Source organism: Agelaius tricolor, unplaced genomic scaffold, assembly GCF_023055355.1.
Source record: "Agelaius tricolor isolate 1412-34295 unplaced genomic scaffold, bAgeTri1.0.p SCAF_6, whole genome shotgun sequence".
NCBI classification, from domain to species: domain Eukaryota; kingdom Metazoa; phylum Chordata; class Aves; order Passeriformes; family Icteridae; genus Agelaius; species Agelaius tricolor.
In genome coordinates this window covers 40,513,190-40,539,976 of record NW_027269266.1, presented here as the reverse complement: position 1 = coordinate 40,539,976, position 26,787 = coordinate 40,513,190, and the positions used below count along the sequence as shown (strand labels likewise).

Below are 26,787 nucleotides of genomic sequence, written 5' to 3'. Positions count from 1 at the left end.
GAAAGCTGTATAGATGCTTCTAATAGAATAATACAGCCAAATTTCTAAAATATTCCCCAAATTGAAAGAGGTCTTAAATATTTTTTTTCCTTTTTTAATGTGTTCAGCTGTTAATCACTGTTTATGTGGAAGGGAAAGCAGCAGTCTCACTTCCTAAGCTTTTAGCTGTGTAACAGGGGCAGCCTTTCTGTTACAATGTCTGAGTGACGCTTACTGGTTTATGAACTTATTTTTGCTATAAACTCAATGTGACAGCCCTAAAATAATTAAAGTTTTCTTCCATTTGTTGCATAACCAAATACTGGTACTTTGTGGTTGCATGTGCCAGTGGGAGAGCCCATCACTGGTGCAGAACATTAATAAAAAACAGTTATCATTTAAAGAATGTGAAATAAAAAATAATTTCTTACTTTTGATGGATGATATTCTAAGGATGTCTCCTCCTAACTATAGTTGAAATTGCTGGACTTGTTGACTCTTTATTTTTAATAAAATTAAGGCATGCTTGTCAAAAGATCAGAAATGGGTAGTCCTGCTTTCAGGCACTCTTCCTGTTATGGGAAGCACAGCAAGCTGCAAGATGCATGTCCAATTGTTAGAAACCACTGATGGATGGGTTATTTCATGTTTTGTACTTTCCTCAGGGCATTGGAGACTAACAAATACAATCACATCACTGCTACTTACTTCTTACTAGCTGAAAGGATCCTGCGAGAAAAACAAGAGAAGGAAATTCAGACCAGATCTGCAAGCCCCAGCAACATCAAAGCCCAGTTCAGGTGAGAATTTAGGAATCTAAATGACTGGGAGGGGTTTGGGGTTTTTTGGTTTGTTTGTTTTTTAAATTGTCTTAATGAGAATATTACATTTCTCAAGTACTGCTTTCTTGAAAACAGTAAAATACTCATTGCAAATTTTAATGTCTTCAAAGGGCTGTAGACACTTCAGAAACTGTTCAGAAATCAGTTGCACATAATATTTTCAATTCCTACCCTTCTTAGGAAATGACAAGGCAATTTGAAGCCTGTACCTAAAGAGGCAAGTTTTCACACCTCCTAGAAAAGGGCTTGTTCATTGACCTTCAGCTCCTCATACAAATTGTGTTATGTCATATCCCTGGAGAAAAATTAGCTGCATAATCCATAAACCTGCTGATATGGAATTAGTTATAAATGAGAAATCCCTCTAAATTTAACCTGTAGGTTATGTTCTTTTTCATGTCAGTTGCTGTGCCTGTTGTCTAAGAAAAATTATTGAATTTACCATTTCAATCAGTCACTTAAATATACTGCAATAGATTGGTTTTGTTTGACAAAAACGTGAATAAAAAAAACTTAACAGTAAGGGTTCCTGAGATTTTCCAAGTTTCAGCTTGTGACACAGTAAAACTAAAAGGAGAGAATTTGGCTTCTGGCATCTAGTTGGTATTGCTATGTTCAGCCAGTTCATTTGCCAGTTACCAAAGCATCCCACATTCTCAGTTACAGTGGAATATGCTTTAAAAAAACCAACCAACCAAAAAAGAACCCCAAAACCAACCAACCAAAACACCCAACCCAAAAGGCAAATAATATAGTTTCCACTTCCACATAGATATTGGAGGATTCAAGTTTTGAGCAGTTATTTTTCTTAAACATTGTGGTTTTTCTTTCCTGAGTTGAGTTGATCATTAGGGATCTGCTGGTATTGGATAAAATATTTGTTGGCCCATCTTGACAATTGTTCCAGTGAAGATGGAGGAGGTACTGAGGCATTTTCATTAACTTTCATCCTGTAACCTCCAGTCTTTTCAAAAGTTGCCCATTTAGGTAAAATACTGGTAATTGCTACTAGCAATTATAACAATTGTTAGTATATAATTTATTAATGAGAAAAGAATATGAAGTGTTTGTGCTGATGTTTAGCACTGCTAACTCCAGTAACACCTTCAGTGTTGTTTATCTGTATGATTTAGAGAAAAAGACAAAATAACTTGTTCATTCCAAAAGTTTCTCTGTGCAACTTCCATGCAAAGTCATATGTGAAATCATTTAATAGGAATAAATGCTGGCATGTCCTTCTGGTGCACAGTCATAGTTTTCCTTGGCCTAATTGATAAAAGTGAGATACAACTACCTCAAGTTAAATGTAAAAAAAAAAATGAACACTTGTTACAGAGTAAGGACACACACTTGGGAAAATAGGTTTAAGTCTCCAATGGTTGTCACCTTGGATTCAGGCTTGAGGTTTTAGAGGCATCTCTTCTGAATACCATTCTGTCTCCCTGAATTAGGAGTTGATGCTCCATGAATGTTACAGGTGGGAATGCAGTCCCACCTGGGGATGACAAAGACACTTAATCATCATTCACTCAGTGATCACTAATGTAGGAAATTTTATCTTAGGTGGTTGCAGGTACTTGAGAAGAGTTACTGTTGCAGGCATCTAGGGGTCTGCAGACATAAATGGTCTGGAGCTTGGTGTTAGAGAGCTCACCTCTGTAACCTGGACTCAGCAGTTCTCTCATGATGGATCATCCCCTCATTTTTATGGTAGCTTCTTTGAAAAAAGAAATCCCATCAAATGTGCCTAATACTAAGTATTACTTATAAAACATATTATTCTAGAGGAAGACCTGGAGTTCACCTTCAAATGGAAATTCTAAAACTATAAAGTTGGCTTTTGAATTGTTTGGGGTTTTTTCCCTCAGTGTCACTCATTCAGTAAAGAGCAGCTCTAGTTATATAAGAAACTGGAACAAAAAGTTCAATGAATCTAAATTATTATATGAATTAGTAAAGTTGGAGTAGCTGTAGCCTGCCCTAGGAGTATGAATTTTTATAACAAAGACATCTGCACAAACTTGGGAACCTTTGCTCTTATGGTCCCAGTAGCTGTTCTTTGCCTCCATGATGGTTCTAAATTCCAAGTGTTTCTATAGAATGACCTTTTAAAAAAGACAACTCAGTAGTGCATTACTTTGATTTTGAGACCTCAAAATATTAAAAAAAAATTAACTTACTTCCAACCTGGAACTTGTTTTCTGTCCCTCTCTCCCCTCAGGCCCACTGGGAATAAAGGGAGAGGCAGAAGGGAAGAGAGGCAAACATGGGCTGCTATGAGAGATAAACATACTGTAGTGAGGAGGTTTATTGCCTGGCAACTACAGTACTGTAAGATACTATATTTGCTCTTTATTGTGACAACTACAGAACTCTTCCTATTTTTGCTGACAAACCAGTCTGTTCTTTTAGCGTGGCAAGTTCCTGTAAGATTGAGATCTTCATTTTCTGTCATGTTTGTAGTTATGTTTCTAGCGTATTTAAGTCCTGTTTGTTAATTACAGGCAATTGTGTTTAAAATACACAGCAGAGCACAAGTCATCAGCAAACTGGGCCAGTGTTTCCCAGCATTTCTGGAGACAGCTGGGACCTAAGGGAGGGTGCCAGCATGATACCAAGGAAGACTACAGCCCAGGCTTCACTTCTTGTCTGTGCAGCTTGGATTGGAGCTGCTGGTTTTGTTGCTTCCCTCCAGGTAGAGCTCCCCACTGGAGAGAAGCAGGTGAGGGCCACCAGCAGCTCCCAGTGAGACAGGCAGGAGCCTGCATGGCTCCACACAGGGAATGCACCACACAGGCTTAGGAGGTGTGTGGGCAGCCAGGTCCCACTGTTGGAAGGTCCTGGGTTGGAGGTTTCTGGCACTGCTGGTTGAGCAAAAGTGATGCAAGTGCTTCAAAGCAAAGTCTGCAGCAAGGCTGGGTGAGTTTATTGCTGGTTTTAGTCCAGCCTCCTCCTCAAAGTTTGTACAGCTGGGGAGAGAGTTGTCAGGAGGCAACCTGGTGTAGACCAGTATCTCACACTTCAGGGTCCTTTTCTGTGCAGCCTTCTGCACATGCAGTCCTGCTGCAGCAAAGGGGTGTCTGAGCCTTCCCTTGTCTTTCAGCTGGACCTCCTGACGTGGCAGAGAGCAGGAAACTGATGTGATTCTTGTGTCTTTGTATGCAGCCTGTCAGGCAGATACCTGGAGTCACACTTGGTGTGAAATGTTCTCTGCTGTCCTCCTCCTCTTGCTTCTAAACTGGGCCATGAAGCCATGCAGCCCTTTCTTCTGGCACACACAAAGTATGGTTGAGAATGTCTTGTAATATGCTGTCCATATGTCAACAGAGGTCTTTACAACAGTTTTTCATGCAGTAGTGAGAGTATTTTTGTTACGTAAAGTTAAGAGATTGGCAAACTTTTTGAAATGAAAGCCAAGAAATGTGGGGCCTATGCTGAGTGAAGAAGTTGAAGAATTGTTCAGTGTTTTAACATGTTGGTCTGTAGATGTTGGTTTTTTGGATTAGGCTTTTAAAATAGCGAGAGTAAAGACTGACAGTCTTTGTTCTTAAGTTTATTCTGTGCGCATTATTGGAATATTACAATCTATGTTAGGATTTAAAGTTAAATGCAAATCATTAGAGAGTAGCTTGAGATGCTGGAGATAAGACACCAGCTGCCCACTTGTAAAACTGATGGACATTCATGTTACTTTCCTTTTGATTTGAGCTAATGCTATAATAGAGTCATACATTTTCAACTTGGATTTACAGTTTATTCTTAAGCAGCTTGAGTTCTCAATTCATGCAGTTGTATGATTCCAGATTCTCAGCTAAGGACAAATAAATGTATGATCTCAGTTTACATGTGTTTAAAAATTTAAGGGAACTTTGTAGAATAGTTTGGTGAGAATGAGAGACTGTTTCATCTGACTCACCTTTTCAATCTCACTCATGTTAATTCTAACCTAATTTTTATATTAAGAATATTGGGGGAAAACCCCAGAAGCTTCAGATTAGAAGCAGTTTGCAATACAATCTTCCTTAAGTTGTGCTTGAATAGGCTTGTACTTTCCTCTAGGTATACTGGTGGTTCTGTACCAATCTCAGATTTATTTTTTGAAACACAATTATTTCAGGGTTTTTTATTGCTTAATTCATTTTCTGAGAGCAGTGAAATCTTAAATTTTGATTTGACAGTAACCAACATAATTTCTAAACTGTGTTCTTGTATAGATGGTTCCTTTCAAACAGCAGCATTTCCAAAGGAATGCACATTCTTAGAGAACACTTCCTTGTGCTCAGTCACTCGGTACTGTTGTTTACAGACATGCCACTCAGCAGCCCAATTTGTGTGTCAGTACTTGTGCTTCTCTGGTGCAGATCTTAACACTTCCTTGTAAGTTCTGAAATGCTTGCTGTGATTTAAACTTCCTGTTTATCTTCCATTTTTTATGCAGGCAGTCGTGGCCGACAAAAATCGATGTGCCCCAGGATCTGGAGGATGACCTTACAGCAACCCCTCTGTCCCACGCCACTGTTCCCCAGTCCTCACCGGCTCGCACGGCTGAGAATGTTCTCAACGGGCACCGGAGCAAGGCCCTCGGGGACTCCACAAAGAAGGAGGAGATCCCTGAACTGGCTGGGCCAGCACTTTCAGCAGTTCCATCGGTGAGCTTAAAACCCACTACCAGTGGCCGGAAGTGCTTGTTCAGAGTCGAAGAAGATGAAGAGGAGGATGAGGAAGATAAAAAACCTATTTCTCTTTCTACTCAAGTTGTTCTGCGTCGTAAGCCTTCGGTTACAAACCGTCTTACTTCAAGAAAGAGCGCACCAGTCCTCAACCAGATCTTCGAGGAGGGTGAGTCAGATGATGAGTTTGACATGGACGAGAACTTGCCCCCAAAGCTCAGCAGGTTAAAGATGAACATCGCCTCGCCCAGCACCGTGCACAAACGCTACCACCGGAGGAAAAGCCAGGGCCGGGGCTCCAGCTGCAGCAGCTCCGAAACCAGCGATGACGACTCGGAGAGCAGGAGGCGTCTGGACAAGGACAGCGGGTTCACTTACTCCTGGCACAGGCGGGATAGTAGCGAAGGGCCGCCTGGCAGCCAGGGGGACGGTGGTGGGCAAAGCAAACCCAGCAACGGCAACGGAGGCGTGGACAAAACGAGCCCGGGAGATAACAGCAAAGGTGGGGGGAGTCCCTCCGGTGGCTCTGGGGGGAACACCAACACCACCTCGGGTTCCACTCGGAGATGTGCTGGATCTGGAAACTCCATGCAGCTGTCATCCAGAAGTGCAGGGGAACTGGTTGAAAGCCTGAAGCTAATGAGCCTTTGTCTAGGTTCACAGATTCACGGCAGCACGAAATACATTATTGATCCTCAAAACAATCTGTCCTTTTCCAGTGTAAAAGTACAGGAGAAATCAACGTGGAAAATGTGTATAAGCTCCAGTGGAAGTGCAAACCAACCTCCATCACTGGGCAGCCTAAAATTTTTTTCCGACCAAATGTCAGACACAACAAACGAATTGGAAAGGCTAAAGAACAGGAACTTGAAAAACAATGTGCTACAACTACCTCTCTGTGAAAAGATATCTGTGAATATTCAGCGGAACCCAAAGGAGGGGCTGCTGTGTACCTCCAGTCAAACCAGTTGCTGTCATGTCATTTGACAATGACCTGACTTGAACAGCTCGATTCGCTTGACAGAGTCATTCTTCCTGGTCAGAGCTGTGAACACCTTGTCACGGACCCCCTTTTGTTGTCTTAAGATTTTTAAGTGGGCTTCGAGCAGTTATTTATTATACTTTAATTTTGTGTTTGCTTGATGGTATGACGATGCATGGTCTTTGCATGCTGCTAGCAGATATGTTTTTCTTTTTCAACACAAAATATTTTATTGTGTAATTTTTACATTTATAATTTTACTATGGAAGATCTGGATGAAATTAAAATAAAGATCTGGATCCTAATGTAAATGAAGCACTTAGAAGTTTCATGTTCTGCACTTAAACTAGAAAGAGAAGCTTTTGTTTGCTTATGAAATGTTAATTCTTGTTCTGACCTTCTGTGAAAACTAAAATATGTGATATGTGGCATACTTCTATGTGTCTGAAACCGAACCAAAGCAATAATGTTTTGATGCTGAAAACTCTTCAGGGAGCTTTCAGATGTTCCAAGGCTTGTACAAAGCAAAGATGCACTGAAAATTGGTGATCTTGAAATATGATTTTAAACCCACACCTATTTGTCTTAAGCTATGATATAGATGAAGTTGTGGCTCAAAAATCAAACCGAAAAGATCTTGTTTTGCTAGAGGCAGTTTTCTTTAAAAAAAAAAAAAAAAGAGGCAAGTAGATTTGTAAGGCAGCTTTCTCCCATAGAAATATGTTAATATTACAAGCCGACAATCTTTTTTAATATAACAAAGGTAAATTATTAAGTCTACTTCTGAGTTTTTACATGCTAACTGAAAATAAAGTATTTGTATGAATTACTTTTGTTAGTAGTATATCATGACACTTAGTCTTTTAGGTTTCTACATGTAAACCTCCTCTGCTGTTCTCGCCTCCTCTCCCTGAGATTCCAGAAGGCAATAAGGGATGGAAAACCTTTAGGTAATTGGATTCACATTGAAATTGTCATTTACAGTTTTGTTATTATTACTCTTTTTAGGACTTAAAATACTGCTGTTCCCCACGTGTACATCACTTATTTTCCCTCAGTAATGCACTTGTTCATAAAGTCCATTTAAAACAGCCTGTAGGAAAGTGTTTCTTTCACAGCTCTGAGCCTTCCTGTCAGATTTCCCATTGCCATGGCAAGGTCTTGATTTAGAGTATTTCTGTACAAAAGGATACTTTTGACCAGATGAATTAACTTTGTGGAATTTTATTATCTAGAATAAAATATATTGCAGATTCCTAGTTTTGGGAAGGGCAAGAATGTTTTATTTTTTCATGCTGTGCACTGGGTCTTCTAAGCAATGCTAGTGAAACTGGGGGTACTATGTAGCAGCGCCCTGGGCAGACCCTGGGTGTCCCAGAGGAGTTTGACACTGTTGAGCATCTTGTAACACTTTCAGAATGGTCAATACAGCGTGTTTTGTGTCTGCTGTGGAGGGAGCAGAGCACCAAAGAGCGGCTGGGTCACGATGGCCACAGCTCACAACAGTTCTTGTGATTCCTGCAGGACTTCAGACAGTCTGAAGTGCATGGGGTGTCCTTCCTGGTGAGCTGAGCCAGGGGCTCTGCTTCTGGAACAAGGCAAAGGAGAAGTGTTCTGCTTCTTTAAGTTTCAATCTCTAGTTGCAGTTTAGTTAAAAGCTACAAGCGTAGATGTGTGGGTGAAGCCATAGAACATAATTGCTTGAATTTTTTGAGCAGGGATCTTACCAAGGGCCAGAAATGAGATGTGTGGTTCACAGACAGTGAGCGTAACATCCACGTAGGAGACGAGTTTATAAAGGGCATTGGCAATAAACTTTATTTGTTGCAGCTTTTTTCCAAGTATTGTAAATACTCTTTCCTGATATGTACAGCCTTGGAATGGCACCTTTTAACTAACCCCAGGTGTATTTTGTTTCCAATGTTTTTATATACGACTGTATATATGGTGCTCACTTTAGAACAGCAGTGTTGACCATTTATGCTGCATAGTTGTATTATAGCCTTATAGTTGTGTGTGGCTGGTTGGACCTCTGGGTGTACAGATGTGTACAGATGTGTTAGTCTGAGTGCTGTCCTCTCCCCCTCTGTTGATAGGTGAATGATTGTGCATGTGGTGTACGTCGTGTTATGTCGTCACGTAAAAGGAAGGGCGAGAATAACCACTACATTAAGATAATATTGGACCAAACTATTTAGAGCAAGTAAACAGTTTCTTGTACCCCTTAACGTGTCTTTAAGAGTTGCATATAGTTACAGTAGTGTATAAAGTAAATATTGTGGAAAAACAGTTAGTCTTGTATTTTTCTGTATGTGTGTATATAAAAATATATAAAAAATTAATGTACCTCTAGCAACTTAATCTGTATTTAAGATGTGACAATCTTGACACAGAATTTTAAGAGTAGCAGTCTAAATAAGCAGAATTAATGAACAGAAGTATAAAAATTTCTCACCAAGGAAGAATCCATGCGTGTTAAGAGGGTACAGAAATATCAACTGATCTTATTGCTTCTGGCAATGTTTGGCTTTTTCATTGTACAAACATTCATGGTGTGCGACAGAAATGGAAAATCCAGTTAATAAAAGTGATATCCTGACTGATGCACAAGCGGTGACTTGCACATGGATGGGGTTTGTGTCTCCTGGCGCTGGGGGGGTGAGGGTGGCACAGGCTCTAGGCTGGTCCCTGCACTGCAGCTCCTGGGAACAGTGAGGGGCTGGCCTTGGGAGAGCCCAGCTTGGTGTGTGGAGGGACAGCCCTTGGGAACTGCCAGCTACTCTCCTGCCGTGATCAAACACGTTCATTTGGGCTTAACAGCTGTCACAGTCATCGTCTGCTGAGTTTTTGTCTCAAGGCTGAGGAGCTGTTCCTCAGGCGGAGCTCCGGCCCATGGTTCTTAATAAGGTAAAGCAGGTAATGGTAACAGTAGAGGGGAGCAGCAGTGCCAGCCCACTTTGCCCCACTGTAGGGAGGTGCAGGGGACTGCCTGGGAGCGGGCTGGCTTCTGGCATCTTGTCCCTCAGAGATGTCTGCTGGTGCCTGTGGCTGGAGCAGCTCAGCAGGACACTGCAGTGATTGAACTGCTCCTGGAGCACAAAGCGTAACCAGCCAGGGCAGGTACGGACACAGGGAGCAAGGGCACAGAACGGGTTCTGTGAATACGTGGCATTAAGTGACCACTGCTTTAGGCCAGGGCACTTGTGCAGAGCTGCACCTGCAGGCTTGTACAGCTGGGACCTTGCCCTGCTCTCTGAGGAGCTTCCCAGCTCTGGGCACTGCAGAACAGGGTGGAGGTGGTAGCAGGAAAGGAGTGGCCAAGGAATTGCAGGGCTGTGACTGTGACTGAGGAAAGGCGTAACACATCGGGTAGTGCAAGGCCAAGCAGGAACATCGCAGTAGCTGGTAGGTGCAGGTCAGATACTTTTCATGTAAGATTTGTTTTAAGGGTTTTTCATTAGCAAATAAAGGGCAATCCCAAAGCAGCTAACAATAAACAGGGAACAGGGGCAAGCTGGAATGTCCCCAAACATCAGAGACACCCCAGCCACCCTGTTAGCCTTTCCCATGGTTAAGCTTATTTGAATAAATCAGAACTGATTTGTCATTAATTCCAAATGATGACTTGCTTTCAGTAAAAGGTGTTTGAGCAGTAACACCTTGATGTGACTGTACTTGGGAAAGTGTAGCAATGACTCACTTGTTGAGTTGCTGACTGCATGCAGCCAGCCAGGCTCCCTCACATGCATAGGGGGTTTAGAGGGACTGCTGGACTGCCTTTGCCTTTCTCCAAAGCAGTGTCTCTTCAGTTGTCTTAGCCTGCTCCCTCCTTGAACCACAGGCTATGGCTTTTTTTTTTTTTTTTTTTTTTTTTTTTTTTTTTTTTTTTTTCCTATCTGCCTGTATTAAAAATGACATCATTTCTGCAAGTCAAGAACCCTGTGTTAGAGAGAGTCTTATTACATAGGAATAAAGAATGAGATGCCCTCTATTTTCAGATGTGAGGGAAGAATTATGTTACAAGAAAAATGCAAGTATAGGGCCTGAGAAGCACAGAGAGGTAAAACAGACTTCATCGGGCCCTCAGATGATTCATCTCAGGAATTCATTTCAGCAGGCCCTTGTGTAACATCTTCCTCTTTCCTCCCTCTCACTGCTCTCCCTTGAGAAATACAGAGCAGGGGAGGTAGGATCTGGTTTTCTCTCTGGGCATTTGTGTGCTACATGCCCCCAGCCTGGGACAGGCGCAGTAATGCCCTCATGATGCCAGTGATGACAGAGGCCATCACCACAGTGCTTTGTATCAAGCACTGGGGTGCAGAGAGAGCCTCCTCTCTCAACACCAGCCTCCAGGGCTGGCACTGAGTCACCAGGCCCTGCTGTCAGCCCTGGCATTGCCACTCGCCCCTGCAGCTCCTGGGTGAGGCATGGCAGAGCTGTCCTGAAGAAAGCACATCACAGTAGCAGGCATTGTTCCCAGGGGCTTTGCTTACATGAATAAGGAAACAAACTCAAATTTCTCTGAATGAGATTCAAGATTAATTCCCTCAGGCCCAGGTAGGCTAAAATATCCATAACTGCTTGCCTGCTTACAGAGGAACCTTTCCATGTAATGAGTGTTCTCTTCTGTTCTCCTCAGTAGATATCTGGAGTCAGCAGATCCCTCTGGGCCACACAATTAGATCTGCACTCACAAGGAACCTGATGAGAGAACTCTTGTATCACCAGCAAGTGGTTTATGAGTGCCCTTCTTAAGAAAAGCTTTCTTGGATTGCTATTGCTGCTGCTAAGGAGATTTGTAAAATCCAAGTCTTAACAGACAGATACAGGCTTCTCCCACACGGTCATCTTCCCAAACAGGGTCCTCCAGCCTCATGCTTGGTTTTTCCCTGAAGCTTGAGACCAGAGATAAACTTATGTTATGGCTTACACTCAGGTACTGGCAGAACTGCCACACCCCCCTGTCTGGTGGCCTGCACTCCTGCAGGGCCCAGAGCCATGGCTGTCCAGAGGTGTGAGGCTCTCTCAGCTGGGTAAGGGACCCTGCCTGGACCTGGGAACAGACATTCAGATTCCATACCTTGTGATGGCAGCTACTGATAAATACCTTATTCTTTCTGACATTGTCACCTGACAACTCATTTTGGTCAGTGAGTTTCGTCCCTGGCATCCCACAATTTTTACAGGTGCACCTACAGCAGAAAGGAAACAACACATTCAGGAGCACAGACAGAAAGAGTTTTTTCTCTCAAATGAGAAATGAAAATAATGCCACCATGAATGTATAAAAAACCCAAAAGACAAAACCCGGTACATCAGATAGTATGAAACACAGGAACCCCTCCCAAGTGAAAGGACAAAGAGCTGCATACAGAGGAATAGGAGCTAAATTTCAGTTCAGTGACAAAATACTACTTGGCACTATGAGGGAACATTTCTCAGCAGGTTGAAGTGTGTGTTTTAGGACAGAAACAGTCTCTCTCATGACCATGTAGCATCTGTGATGCTAAAACAAGAGTTCTCCCAGTATGTGGAACAAACTTTAATCCCTATAAAACAAAGGAGTTCCATACTTCTCACACCATTGAAGGTCAGAATTCCTCCATACCTCCTCACGCTCAGTGGAGAAGGCACCTAAGAACAGTATTTTATCCCTGTTTCTAGATAAGGAAACTAAGCAGAAGTGAAGGGATTTGCCCAAGGCAAAGGCAACAGCCAACATTACTGAAGTCACTGGGTACTTATACCTCACTAAAGATTTTCCTGTTAATCCACAGAAAACAAAATAAATGGATCCCACAAGGAAAACAGAGTCAATTTTGCAGAAGGGGACTTGCTTGTTTCATATGATCACGTTGAAACACGACTTGATTCCTTTTCTAAGCCATCTTAGAAAGTTTTTCCAGACACCTGATACAGCTGCCATCAGCAAAACACACCAACTTCATGCTCCCAGACCACCATCAATTAGCAAACCAGCAGAATCCCTTCAAAATGGCTGCAAGGTCACAAGAACATACTCCAACAGGAACTCATCCCATGGATTTTTCTTCTCTGAAACTGCTCACTCAAAACCACTGACCAGGCAGTTAAAACTTAAAGAAACATGAGCTACTTCAGACCAAAGTGGGCAGGAGACTGCAAAGATGGGGAGTTTTCATGGAGAACACACTGCTTGCCGCCTAAGAAAACATTTGGTTTTGGGATCTCTGCAGCACTACAGGAAGGGTGACATGCTTCACTCAGAGATCCTCAGGGCAGAGCTGGTGCAGCCCCAGCCCTGCCACTGCTTCAGGAACAGGCTGTGAAAGCAGCAGCCCATGAGATACCCCTGAAATAGCAGCAGCGTGGGGGACTAACAGTGGGAGAAGCAAGAACAGAGGAACCACAGGTTTGCTGCTCTTCCCAGGAGAACAGTCATTTCTTACTGGGTCACACCTGCAAAGCCTGAGAAATCCTAATTTTTAGTTCCAGACAAAATGTATTATTTTGGCTTAGTTATATTACACTGCTGTGAGAGCCCTGTGGCAGAAATCTGAAATGTGCAAAGCAGGCAAACACCTTAATTACGGCAGCAGCAGATTTTTGTGAACAGAATTCCAGCAAGTACCACATACAGTTACATCTAGCAAAACTGAACATCACAGCAGCCAAAAATAAACTGTCTCAAGGTCACAGGAGCAAACACTGTAGATTTTGTCCTATTACTGTCAGGAAAAAAAGAAAGATTAGGACAGCTACCTTTCTTTGAAATGCAAGGAAAACCAAATCAGATATTCACTACAAACACAAGTACTGGTGTATCAAGTATCAACTTTAATTGATCTGTTTGCTCTTAGTTCATTTAACCAGAAGATCCATTCATACAATACTGCAGTTCAGAATCCAGGGGAGTGATACCAAAATCCAATATAACTTAGAAAATAAATATGCTTCATAAGTCATTCATCAGCAATCTGCTTCCTACTAATTTTTTTTACCTAGCTTTTGAAAAGATTTTAGCTGGGACCTATTTAGAGACTAGCAAACAGGAGTATATAATACATACTCTATAAATATTTATGTTCAACTATTTCTCAGATCACATAATGAAATACATTGTTTTTCTCTATGAAATGTATAACATACTTAAATTAATTTGCTGTGGACAAGCAGCAGCTAATAAGCAAATCTTTGAAATAACAGAGGATTGATTAGCTATTGTAATGAAGGAACAGAAGGGGCAATAACCATAAAGGGAGAGTAAATTAAATAATAGTCTGCTTTTTTTTTCCCCCTTTAGAAAGTTGCAGCTGAAAATTCTAGTGAGCTTCTGGATGCTTCCGCACAGGATCTGTTTTCAATCACTCAAAGCACAGGGAGTCTGGCAGATTTTATCCAGACCTGGCATGAGCTGGAGTGCTTTATTTGGTGTTACCTTCACAAGCAATTGCATATGAGAAACAAAGAGAGCAGGAGAAAATACAGTTTCTTACAGTGTCAGGCAAAGATTATTTACCAAGTTTCATATAAGCAGGTGCCACCTACTCAGTAGATGGTGGAGGGTGCGCTCCGAGCGCCACACACGAGCACAAACGCTGGCTCCGCCTCGCTTGTGACCGCCTTAGTCATCCTCATTCCTCCGTGTTTACTCCTTCAGCGACTCCGCCGCCAGCTTCATTTGCTGCCAGGAGAGAAGAGCGGAGAGAGACGCTGAGTACAGCGGCAGCAGGAGGAATTACCGGACCAGCTAGAGCCCAGGACACTCCAGAATGCAGCTGACTAATAAAACCGCACCAAAAAAAGAGCTTGAGCATTTAAAAACAAAAGCCACCAGTCTGTCATGCCTGATTTTTACAAAATACACAATTTTAACAGAAGCAATACTTTTGTCCAGCAAAACACTCATCAAATGGCAACGCAATTTGTATGTTAATTAATGATTTTTGTGATGAATAATCCCTTATGTGAAAGTCATTTAGCCCTAAATATTTAGGCTTTTAAGCTGATCTCAAAAGGTCAATGAACTGACAAACTGCTGCCCCCACTTCCCATTGCAACAATCTGTTAACTGTTCTTCAGTATTTCTGTTGTCATTGTTGTGTAATTAAATAAAAAAAACATCCTGTGATATAAGAAGGAGGTAGCAGACTGCTCTGGTGATATGTGTTATTTCCAATCCTGTTGATAACCAGTTTTGTTTTCATTATCCTAGGATGTCACCAGAGACATGTCACTATGTGAAACCAGGATAACAATCCCAGGTGATGAAAATATCTGCTGAGCAAAAGAAAACAGAGCTGCTCTGTGAAGCTTCTTGTTAAAGAGAATGTTTCATAACACAGAACTTAGAGAGGCAACAAGAAAGAGCTCAAACTGTGCTGAAGGCATCTCTCACACATCACCTGGGGGGTGTCAGCCAAGGGCCTGCAATGTCTGGAACCACCCTGATATACCAAGAAATTGTCAGAGTGACTGAAGTGCCCCAAAGAAAAAAGACACAGACAACAGCCTCAGGAAGGAGACGAGAGGGAGACCAGCCCAAAAGACAGGCAGCAGAGCAGAGGCAAGGAGATGCACAGCACTGCTGCAATTCACTCATGCCCAGCATCACTGCCTCCTTGGAGGCAATTTGGCAGGCAAGGAAAGGAAAAGGCTAGACATGAAAAAATGTGAATGATCATATGAAGAAACAATTTGAAATAACAATTCAACTCCTAAGCCACTGTGTGGGTTCTGTGTCATTCCCCCAGTGGAGGATGGACGTGTGCTACTGAGCTAAAGTTGTTTCTTTTACATTTTTATTTGATCTCATAGAAATGGCCCATGACATATGAGCTATTAGAAAAAGAAGTATCTAAAAATGCTATAACAAAATTGGAAAAGACAAAGCTGCAAATAAAGTGTACACCATCATTCAGTTTCTATCCCACAACATGGGATCCTAAGATGTCAGATGCTTCAACAGAGCACCTTCTGCCTCTTCTTTGCTGCTAGTCCAGGCCTGAACCTATTCCAAAACACTACTCTGCATGCTAAAACACACCTACAACAACTTTTCTTTACCATTTTTATCTGTATTTCCATGCCATCTATAAGTGAAGTAAAATTAGTTTGTGATACAAATATTTATATGCTTCTCCATAGCAACAGTGGAGGGGAAAAAAGCCACAGCTAAAGGCTGGAATACAGATAGATTCCTCTTCTACATCCTGATTCACTTGTTTAAATAAATGTCTGAATAAAATGATAGCATCTTTAATTAAAGGGTCTTTTCCTCCTATTACAAAAACATAGACACAGAAGACAGACCCTTCATTCAGTTCCTGATCCATCAAATACAAACATTCTCTTATTTTAGAATGAATTTCATAAATTCTGAGTACTGGTGTAATTGTATGGGGATTGATGAGGAATGCAGAAGACTGGAAAGGTATTTTTATTCTCTGATCTCTGCAGGCTTTGCCAAAGTCTGGAAAAAAACCAAGCACGAGTGCTAATGATGACTAAATGTAATCTGTCCAAAAACTCTGCACAAGCTGGACCCCTCTCTTTTATTTTTGAAGGCCCTCCTAATTTTAACTGAGCTAATCTTAAACTAGGATTGTCTTCTGCTGGCAATCTTATGCTATCATATTTAAAATACATGACATGAACAAACAAATATCCCAGCTTCTTGAGCAGGCCAGTGAGTAGAAAAACCTCTTAAAATAGCTTCACATGCTGCCATGGCACACAAGGGCTGGGCAAAACCAGTCCAAATGCAGTCATACACATATTTCAGGAAATGAATCATAAGCCACGTGAGAACCCCAAGAGCTGTGTATTTAATTTCTTCTTTATAGTTTCTAATACCAAAATGTATTTGGCAGCACCTGGCAGCAGCAGGCTCCCCCAAGAGCTATCACTTGGGCAAGCAACATGTGGTGGCACCTTTAAACAGAGAAATTCCTTGCCAAGTTCAGGCTAAAGAATTTAAAAATTTTCTTTCTTATTTACTGCAAAAATAAATGTTCCTGCTCAATGGGAAAATATTTCTCTAAGACAACATATGGGAAAGGGAGTGTATTTTTAAATTTTTATTGCTGAGAAAGGGAATTGATGAGGTACCTTTTAAGATCACTTTTCCCCTGACAGCCCCAACAGGTTCACTGGGGAACCTGTGGGGCTGAGTTAACTGCTCTTCCCTCAAAAAGACATTTCTTTGTAAGCTTTAAGAAGTATTTTAAAAATATGGAAGCGAGATATTAAAAATGTCTTGATCTACTTGTTAAACCTACTAGATACATGATGACAAACCTCACTCATTTGAGGGGTATTAAAAGCCTCTGTGAACTAATCAGAGGCACAGCTCAGAAATGAGTTGGCTCAAGAAGCCATTCTTCATTTATTATCAGCTGAGAGTTACTAGTGAAAGGTTTATGGTTAATGCTCTGTTTTATGCAGCACCCTTAGCAACAGCAGCCTGTGCATGCAATACATGAGTGAAACATGTTTAAACTGGTATTAATTTTAGTGGGGCTACAGTGTTGTTTATCCTAACATTCTACTATTAGGAAATGCTCTAAATATTTATCTGTTGTAATTCAATAGATTTGCTATTTCCATTTTATTAAGTTCAAATTTCCTTGTAAAGTACATGTAATATAATTAGACAGTACTTCCAGGAGAAATAGCAAAAACCCTTTAATGTGGTTTACAAATATGCTTTACCAATTACTTAGATTTTCCTACATTTCAACATTAAATTTTCTGAAAGGACTTTATTAAAATGGAACAGATCCTTTCACACCACAAACAGAGCTGTATACCAAGCATGGAAATCAGGCTACTTCCTTTGTGGGCTCCAGAAACACCAACTTCCCTTCAGTGTATAGGGTACAGTTAGAGGGGCTATGGAAGCCTAAACATGTGATTTAGTGCTGCCAACAACACCAAAATACAACATTAAATCGCTAAAACCATGAAATAACAGAAATACACAGCTGCACCAGAGACCTCAACTACAGCAAAACCCCGGGAGCTGCCAAGGAACTTAGCAGAGCAGTGCCAGGGCTTGGTTCCCCAGCACTGGAACCCAGCATTCCTGCTGCCCCAGTGCTGGTTCTGCACACACTCATAACCTAATCAGACACTCTCACCTTTCCTTTATGGTTTCTGTGGGACAGCCAACATTTAACAGACACTAACAGCCTTTGCTGGTTTAATGTTGATTTACTGCCCTTGCTGAGCTCTGTGTCAGATGCTTACAACACTGTTATTTTCCAGTTGTGCCCAGACCTGGTAAGTCAGCCTCTAACTACTCTTCATTTTACCACTGTGTGTGTTAATGCCAACTGACAATTCAACCACAACCTGAGGAAAACAATTTAAAACACAGAAAGCATGTAAAAGTGAAAACCAAAGAAACCAGGATCTATTGACTCACTGGACTGATGCTTTTCCACAGGTAATACTCATGTGTACATACTCAATGTACACACAAGTTTGTACATATGAAGAACAGACATGTAAATAGTTTATATTAAGTATAAGAATACATGGAAGCAGGTGTTTTTTATCAGCAACCTCATCTTCTGGTTTTCCTGTATACACCATGTGGAACAGCTCATATGCAGTCAGAAAGAGCAGTGGTACATGGTATCTTTCCCACTTTCTAGCATTAATTATAATATGAAAACATGACAGATATATATTAAATTCTTCTTTTGTAATGGTGTCCAATCACAACAACAGTAGTTTCTTGGCTCTTGAGCTGTCTCAAGAACTGTATCAGCTTAATCTGTAAGTACCAACCAGTTATAGAAGAGCCAAATTAACACCTGCTTCAAAACTCAGTAAGCCTCTTCTACGTATAGTATTTTATTCTGTGTAAAGGTTTAAAAGCTTATTTAATGGAAATTTGTTCTCACTGATTATAATGGTGTAAGGTTATGGTAGCTTCATACCTAGAATGACAAATCTTCCCTCAGGGTTTCTGTCTGAGCACTGAACACTCTGCAGGCAACGGTGCTTCAGGACTCCAGGCTTGGGGTTACTTCCAAGCTGCATTTCTGACTCTGACCACTTTTCCAGCAACATGTTTGTTTCCTTAGCTGGAGATGGTAACTGATGCTTCTTGACAGCAGTAATAACCAGTCCCTGTACTAGTACACTCCTGTTTATAAATCCCAGGACCACACAGCCACAATGCAACACTGAATGCTTATTTTGAGTTAAGTCATCCTGCACAACCCCTCATTCTTCTTGAAAGCTATTGATTTCCGGAATACAGCTTCTAATACAGCTTCTCCCCTACTTCAGTAGTATGATAAAAGACTTGTAGGAACAATTTCACAACTTCCTCATTTCCCAGTGCCAAGACCGATGGCCCTGTGATGCTGCAACCCAGTAGAAACAACCTTCTATATACAGGAAAGCCATACATGAGCATTAAACAGTCAAATGCAGATTTTTTATAAAAAAGCAAGAAAAATTTTAAACTGAAGATAACAAAGAAACAAATCCTGAGATGTCACTCTCATAAGGACTGTGAGCAATTAGAGTAATTTAAATTTTTAAGGAATATTTACTAATCTCCTTACTTCTAGGCTACACCTAAAAGATTGCATCTAATTTTGGGCCCTCCAGTATAAGAAGGATACTGATCCACTCTGCCAAGCTAATTGTGGAATCCAAGATGGGCAGGGAGGTGATGCACATGCCCTGAGATAACTGCCAATATCTACAAGGAGGTCAACAAGAAGATGGAATCTGGGTCTTGGCCAGGGTGCACAACCAGAGAACAAAAAAAATGAAGTAATTAAAAAATAAGCCAAGAAAGCCCCAACAGAAAACATTTCACTACAAGGATAACTAAGCACTGCAGCAGAGGCCCAGGGAGGTTTTGGAGTCTCTGTCCTCAAAGCACCTGACAGGAAACCCCACTCTCCCACAGCCCTGGGTCTAAATTTGGTGGCAATCCTATCCTGAGCAGGAAGTAGGACCACTGACCTTCTGAGGCCCCTCCCAGGTTCAGAGATTTTTACAGTTGTTTCTACAGGAATTGTGACAGGAAGTTTGCCTGGACTCCATAGACCCAGAATGGGATTTGCTACAAGAAACAGAAAGTAATGCGAAAGAGAAAAAAAAAACCAAAACCCTCTCTTCTTTCCTTTCTTGTATGCCTAATTCAAGATAGAATACCAAGTACAAAGCCAGTGTTAATGAAACAAAAGGTTTGCAAAATTAGTAAGTGCAGAGTCAGGAAAACTTGCAGAATCACATAATTTGTGCCTTGGAGTATTGTACCTGATTAATAGCACTGTGAGGAATTGCAGTCAAAGCAACCCCATTTGTAGTACATTTTTTTCCAAGATTTTTTTCCTGATCTACTTCAGATTGTCTCTGATTTAAATTGCAAAGTATTAATTAATACTCATTACAATATTCTTACAGTATTAGTCACCCTTTGCTGAACCTTATTTTAGTTCAGTAGACAGTACAAAAATGAAGAATAGTGGAAGTCACACAAGACAGTCTCATAGTATTTTCTTCAGAATATAGCTTATGCATTCTGTCTCTCAAAATATTTACATTGTTTTTCTCCTCATGTAGCTCATATTTCATAACTTTTTTCACCATAACTGGCCAAATAGTTGCCAAGTGACAGATAAATACAATGTTAAACAACATCTGAATGCCTGATGAAGAGTGTGTGCCAAAACCACCCTCCCAGGATGCCAGCTGAGCCCAAGGGATGCTCTCCCTTTAGCTTATGCAATTACCTCTCACCCAATCAGCAGCTGGTCAATAGATTTTGGAGTCAGAAACTATCGACTGGCTATGAAAGCAATGATGCAAAAATGTGCAATGTGACATGACCTTGGTGACATCTCAAAGGGGAGGGATGGCCTGTGCAGTCCCACACTCATTTCTTTAGTTCTGTGCCCTGGGTCATGCAGACATCACTATGGTTTAAGGGTGCAGTTGGCCCCTAGGTTAACAACACATCAATGATGCTTCAGTGGTTTCAGGGTGAGCAATGATACAATTCCTTTTCTCAGGGGTTTTGGAGGATGTAATTACCTGCTTCCTATTACTAGCTACCATCAAGAGAAAATGAGTGAACCACACTATTCTGCCTCTCTGAAGTTTAACAAGCTTTTTCACTATGCAAGGTGTCCCTGAGCAGGCACATCCCTTTTGCAAGAGAAATACTCAGCACTTGGAGAGTTTAATGAGCCTTCTGGACACAAATTCCTAATATATGGATATGGCTGACCCTGAAGCTTAACTGCAGACATAGCTGTGTTAGCTTTATACCAACTGTAATCTCCTTCCCTGGAGATACTCAAAAGCCATCTGGGCAGAGTCCTGAGGAGCATGCTGGAGATCAGCTAGTCCACCCTCCCTGCTCAAGCATCCCATGCTTGAGCAGGGAGGGTGGACTAGCTGATCTCCAGAGGTTTCTTCCCACTGACCCATTCTGTGGTTCTGTGACAGCAGTAAAAGGCTGGCTAACAAGCAGGCTGCTCAATCTGCCCTAATTTACCACGGAAGCTCAATGCCTTTCACTCACTCTGCTGAAAGCAGCCAGCCAGCCTCTGGAGCAGCGCTGGCAGAGGTGGTGAGGGGCTTGAAGGTGGCACTGCAGGGGGACAGTGAGAGTCCTTCCTCCTCACACTGCTCAAGTGGCCAACTGCTTGAGTGATGGAAAAAATACACAGCTCACTACAGCTTCTGCAGAAGACATGTTTCAGACTATGTGTGCTTTCAGACTCTCTGTGCTTCCATTTTTTCCAGCTTAAAGCTGGAAGGAACCTGCTGGTCACAGACACAAGCCTCCCTCGAGTGCACAAACCCACGTCACAGAGGTTCAGCCAGGGGAGACCACACAGCATCAATTCCGGTGTTGCACAGGCCAAAACCCACAGCTCTTGCCAACATCCTTTAGCAAATCTATTGTACAAAAGGCAAGAGAACAGTTTAAACTATTTAATGCCACAAAATGAGCAGAGGAAAAACTCAAAGAGCATGAACGTGTCTCCCTGTAATCCATGCAACAGCAGGGAACAGACTGTGTGAAAAACAGAGACAGTCTCCCAAAATGAATTATGCTCAACCCTCAGAAGATAAAAAAGATATATTCCACTACTTTCTGGACACAAAGTTAGTCATTCCTGGACCCCAGGCACATAAACCCCAACATCTAAGCACTACTGAAGTCCTACCCAGCCTCTGCTCTGTCAGTGGACACAAAGGCATGGCTAGCCCCAGCCCAAGCCCAGCTGGTCTCAGTTTTACCCTGGGCTCATATTTCTCTCCAAATTTCCTAATTTGTGGAGTCATAAAGAGCCCAACTTCATTTCAAATAAAACAAGTAACAAGATAAGAACTTTACTCCTCTATGCAGGGCATTCACTGGGCAATCTAGATCAGCCTCCAGATATGAAGCCAAGAACCCAACTTCAGGCACTATCTTTGGAAATTACCATCTGTGCCATAAATCTGACATAAATAAGCAGAAAGATTTGCAGGGGGCATGGCTGTCCTCTGTCCTGCTATCACACAGCAGCCACAATGCTGCAAATACAAAATTTCCATTTCTTTGTGGCAGGCAAGAAACTTCAGCCTCACAAATATGACCGAAAATGCCAGAGAAATCAAATGTCTGAAAAATATAAGTAGAAAACTTTATAGTGCATCTGAAGTAAAAGCTACATGTTAAGAAATCAGACTTCAGTGCTGGGCAGACACGTAGGAAAAGTACCCACTCTTGTGAAAGGAGTTTTTTCTAAGAGGTAATTTGCCTCTTTGTTTATCTCTTGTATCAGCATGAAAGGTAAGTTTAATTCTAAATTAACTGTTTCCAGAGTATTAAAAAAATATTTTAATATAGTAAAGTGTTGCAGTGTGATGCAATATCCTGTTTCAGCTATCCCAGTTCCTCCCTCAGGTGTTCCAACAACAACCTCTCCCTTCCCCTCCCCCTTGCCCCCTTGCTAAATGCTGTCTGTCAATCTTAACATTCCAGCAAGGGCATCATCTGACTGGCAAAGGTTCAAAAGATGCTTCTCAGCCCTGGGGTCATTGGGCTATCTAGGTGCCACTTGTCTCCTGAGACTTCTCCCCTCCTACCTGGTTGGTGGCATACCTATCCCTTCCCTGCCCCTCTGCCCGGGCTTAAAAGACATGACAACCACGCGGTTCAGGCTTCTGTTGGAGCTGTTACAGCATTCAGATGTCTGTGTGCCTGGAATAAAGCTCTGGATCAACCCTCCAGCAGGACCCATCTCCTTTTCCTTCACCATCACCTAAAGCCTTTCCACCAGAGGTAAAACTGAGTTCCTGCATGCCTGGACTTGTCCCAAGTGCCAGCTGCAGCATCCAGCCAGCCAAAGGTGTCTCTGAGGTGAAACACCACAGCTGCCGCCTTTGGTCCAGCAGCAAGGGTCAGACGAGGCCAGGCACGTCCCATCCGATAATATTGGGATCATATTCCAACAGTAAAGTAGGAAAAACCAGTCAATGTTTAGATTATTTGGTGAAGAACTATTCTCAATTCTGCTCAAGAGTTTATTAGGCAAGGAGTCCAAGGCCAGCAATGAAGGGACCTGCCAGACAATCTTATTTGTTTTCCTTCCCTGCAGAAGCTCTCCTGACCTAAGCACATGTTATTACAATATAATTTTGTGAAATATTTTCATTCTTGCTTTTCTCTCTTCTACTTCCTGTGAGGGCTCTGCAATTGCTTGGTTACAGTCTAGTGAAAAATAATCAACACAGAGCCAGTAAACAATTTGTAGTTACAGTAATTTTATAAATATTCTGAAGCAATCAACTCTGTGAATGTTAGTGTGTTAAACAGGCCTTTAAATACAAAATGGCAGTGGCACCACTGACAGAATTTCTTCCTTCACCAGACATACCTGTGAAAAGGCAAATTCCCTCCTGCCACATTCCCAGCTCTTTGGGAAGACTATGCACCCATAGAAAGAAATAAATTGTTTTCCCTTAAACACTGGGCCAAACATAAGTATCAACTGATTACAGACTATTGATTTGCTCTTAAATCTATATTTAAGTTGGTATGTGTCTGATCAGATAAAGTCAGTTACTCAAATTAGTCACGGTGGATTTATGGTTTGATCTGGCTCAGGAAGTTCTTGAACTAAGCACAGGCAAAGGATGGGGAGATAAATGTTATTCCTGCTTTTCACCCCATCCCAGACATCTGCATGTTGCCACTTTAGAGGTTTTGGTACCAGGATGCAATTATACATAAAATTATATGCAATTATACACACAGCTGACCAAATGTGCCATTTTCATTGAAGGGGCACAAACTGGACACAGAGCATGACCCTCGCTGTACTACAAAAGACTGTCTAATAAGCAGGTAGGAGAGTAAAAGGTTGGTTTGGTAGTTTATAACTGCATGTCTTCAAAATGAGTAAAGTTGTAACAGCTGACATAGTCCTAAATTATAGGTATGGCAATATTTACGGATTTATAATCTTTATGAATTGCCCTGCTAAGCCTGTTGCAATTTTGAACAACTTAGCAAAGAGTAAAGGTCTGGTTTCCGTGAAGGCGATGGCAAAGTTCTCTTTTACTTCAGTGAAACCAGACTTTCTCTTTATATGCTTCCTGTGTTAGGAGTGAACAGAATACTTTTTCCCTTTTTCCAACACATTAGTGGGAAGAAAACCTCTTTGCTGCTCACCACCTTTCTTTTGAAGTGATGAAGTGCTCTGCCTCCACAGCCTCCTGTTCAGAGCTACCTCCACTGTATCAGAGCCCCTCACAAAATTCTGTGCCTTTCGGCCTCTAATACCATCAGCAATTTCTTTGCAAAGCTTTATGAAATTCTTCTGCAATAAAGAGCAAATCAAAGCTGCATAAGAGCTACTATTTTCAGTCTGAAGAGAGATGGTAAAGACAAACCACAACCTGTAGGTATGTTGAGTATTAGTATTTATTCTCTTTCTGAGATCTGCTTTAGTGCCTTTGAACACCCTATGCAATGTAACTGAGAAACTACAGAAAAAGACTTTGTGATGAAGTTTAAATTGAAAAAAAATGGATGAATGATTTCTGGCTATTTAATTTTATTATTTTCATGCCTTGCCAACCCTATAGTCCCAGTTCCTTTCTGTTAATTTAAATTTTGTGCAGTATCATACATAAAGGCAGAGTACATGTATTATATAAAATACACCTGCATTTGTAAGAATTTCTTTTAATAACATTGTGGGTTTTAGGTTTAGAACTTCGTGTTAAAATTTTTACCTTTTAAACAAAACCTGAATGATTACCAAAAAGTTCATGCATATGGCAATTATTCTTCTACTTTGTCAACACGAACCTTGTGTCTATGCAGGCTTTCCATGCACAGAGTAAGTCAATTTTCATATGCCTTGGTAACACTCCTGCTTATTTTTTCTGCTTTTTAAATTTCTTAAAGTATTTTATTTAAGCATTTTACTCCCTTTCCTTATTTACTCCTTGCGGATTCCCCACTGTTCTACTGTCCTAGCTGTACCCTCTCCCTTATATTTTAACTTTCAATTCCTTCAAAATGAGAAATCTTTCCCTTCTGCCTCTAAATTCACAGGTGGCTAAGGGTCAGATTTGCTGGCAGAGAAGCTGGCCCTGGAGGCTGGCAGCTTCCTGGTGGGAAGAGAGCCCCGCTCCTCCTCCCACTCCCATTGTCTTGCTCCGCCTTTCAGGAGCAGTGGGAACCAAAGGAAGGACAAAGTGCTGCCAGCACAGCCCTGCTCTGGGGCTCTGCTCTGAGGGGCTGGATAAAGACAGACAATAAACTGAAACCTAGAAATGAATGTGTGGAACACATATATGCAGCTCCAGTCCAGCTGCTGTTCTAGACTGACCTCCTTCTTTTGCTTCAATGGAAATCAGAGCTAATGGTGCCAGCTTCAGCATGCACTGGGGGATTAACTATTGTGATTCATGTTAAATTGCCACACTAATTTAATTCTATCAGACCTCAAGGCTTGGCTTTGGAATGTTTTTTATACATTGAAAAGTGCTTTTACTGGATACCCTGGGTCACCAGTTACCATCACACTCCTATTCCTCAACTTTAATCTATCACAAAAAATAAATTACCTAGCATGCAACACAAACATCTAAAGTAATTTCTCTTCAACATATTAGCTGTAGCCCATCAAAAGTGTCCGACTGCTATAGAAACACTCTACAACATTACCATTTGTGAGAAAATATATGTTGTCTTGTAAATTTTATAGTAAGACCTTTATAAAATAAGTTGTTACATCTGTCAAACCAACCATATTTTAAAAAACATGCCAGTAAGTGCTGTGAAAAGACTCTAAATAAATGCTGAAAACATCATATGATTTTGCATCAGTAAAGTGAGTCAATATTATCCAGTGAGTCACCTAGCTAATTCACAGCAAATTTCTGTGATGGTATAAGATGGAAGGTGAACACACATTTCCAGAGATCCTTCAGGGCAAATCAAATATGCAAGCTAGGGCAGGACAAATAATTGCAAAATATTAACAGGCTGCAGAAATCCATTTTCTGCACTTTGCGCTTGATAATATGTCAGTGCTCACATGCTCCTGCTTCATTCTTGGCACTGGAAACAATCAGAAAGTAAAGACACACCATTATAGAACCAACAGAACTGCAGGAACCGTGGCCATTAGTTACACCCTTTTTGAAAACAGTAACATTTCACAACCACAGCAAAAGATTTCTGCAATAAACTAAAGCAAATATCTCATGTATTAAAATGACAGCAACATAATTTCCCTTACTAATAGGAAATTACAATAATTATTAGTGGTGAAAGGAAATACAGCAGAGGCTGTGGTTTACAGTAAGCCAGTGTAAGAATGCATCTACCAAGGACTTGAATAGAATCCACACACCCAGACTCCCATTCTCTCTCTCTGTACCTGTATACTGTATCTATTTATCTATCTAAAAATAAAGAAAATGCATTCATAAAGAAGACTTTAACCGTTTGTCTTTAAAGGGGCATTATCCACAATATTAATGGGAGGCTGTTAGGTTTTGGTTTCCATGTGTTGGTTTTTGCTACCCTGAAAATTCTCCTCCCAATGCCTTCCTCATTTGTAACAGTGAAATTTCGGAACTGGCCAATATTGCTACCATAATGTTATAGGGAACTCACACTTCAGCCCAGAAAAGGAATTTTTCAGCAGGCAGTATATACTAAAAACTAATTAGCATTGAGCACTAATTTAAAATATGTATTATATATGTTACTCTGTATTACTTGGTATGAATCTCATATAGCTAACCTTCAAGTAATTATATTAGAATTTTGCCTTCCTAT

At 41.3% G+C, this 26,787-nt stretch overlaps 2 protein-coding genes across 5 annotated transcripts in view; one reads left to right on the top strand and one right to left on the bottom strand.

Moving 5' to 3' along the window:
* Positions 1-9,072, top strand: part of SNRK (SNF related kinase) — a 39,908-nt gene extending 30,836 nt beyond the window's left edge. Inside the window, exons 6-7 of the mRNA XM_071429447.1 lie at positions 645-779; positions 5,260-9,072. Of these exons, the coding sequence (XP_071285548.1) occupies positions 645-779; positions 5,260-6,478 (1,354 nt within the window). The 3' untranslated portion in view covers positions 6,479-9,072. The remainder of the gene's footprint in view (positions 1-644; positions 780-5,259) is intronic.
* Positions 9,073-13,269: 4,197 nt separating this feature from the next.
* ANO10 (anoctamin 10) overlaps positions 13,270-26,787 on the bottom strand; it is a 122,162-nt gene continuing 108,644 nt past the window's right edge. For all 4 annotated transcript variants that reach the window (XM_071429445.1, XM_071429444.1, XM_071429443.1 and 1 more), the window contains one exon: positions 13,270-14,136. In XM_071429445.1, the coding sequence (XP_071285546.1) occupies positions 14,101-14,136 (36 nt within the window). In that variant the 3' untranslated portion in view covers positions 13,270-14,100. The remainder of the gene's footprint in view (positions 14,137-26,787) is intronic.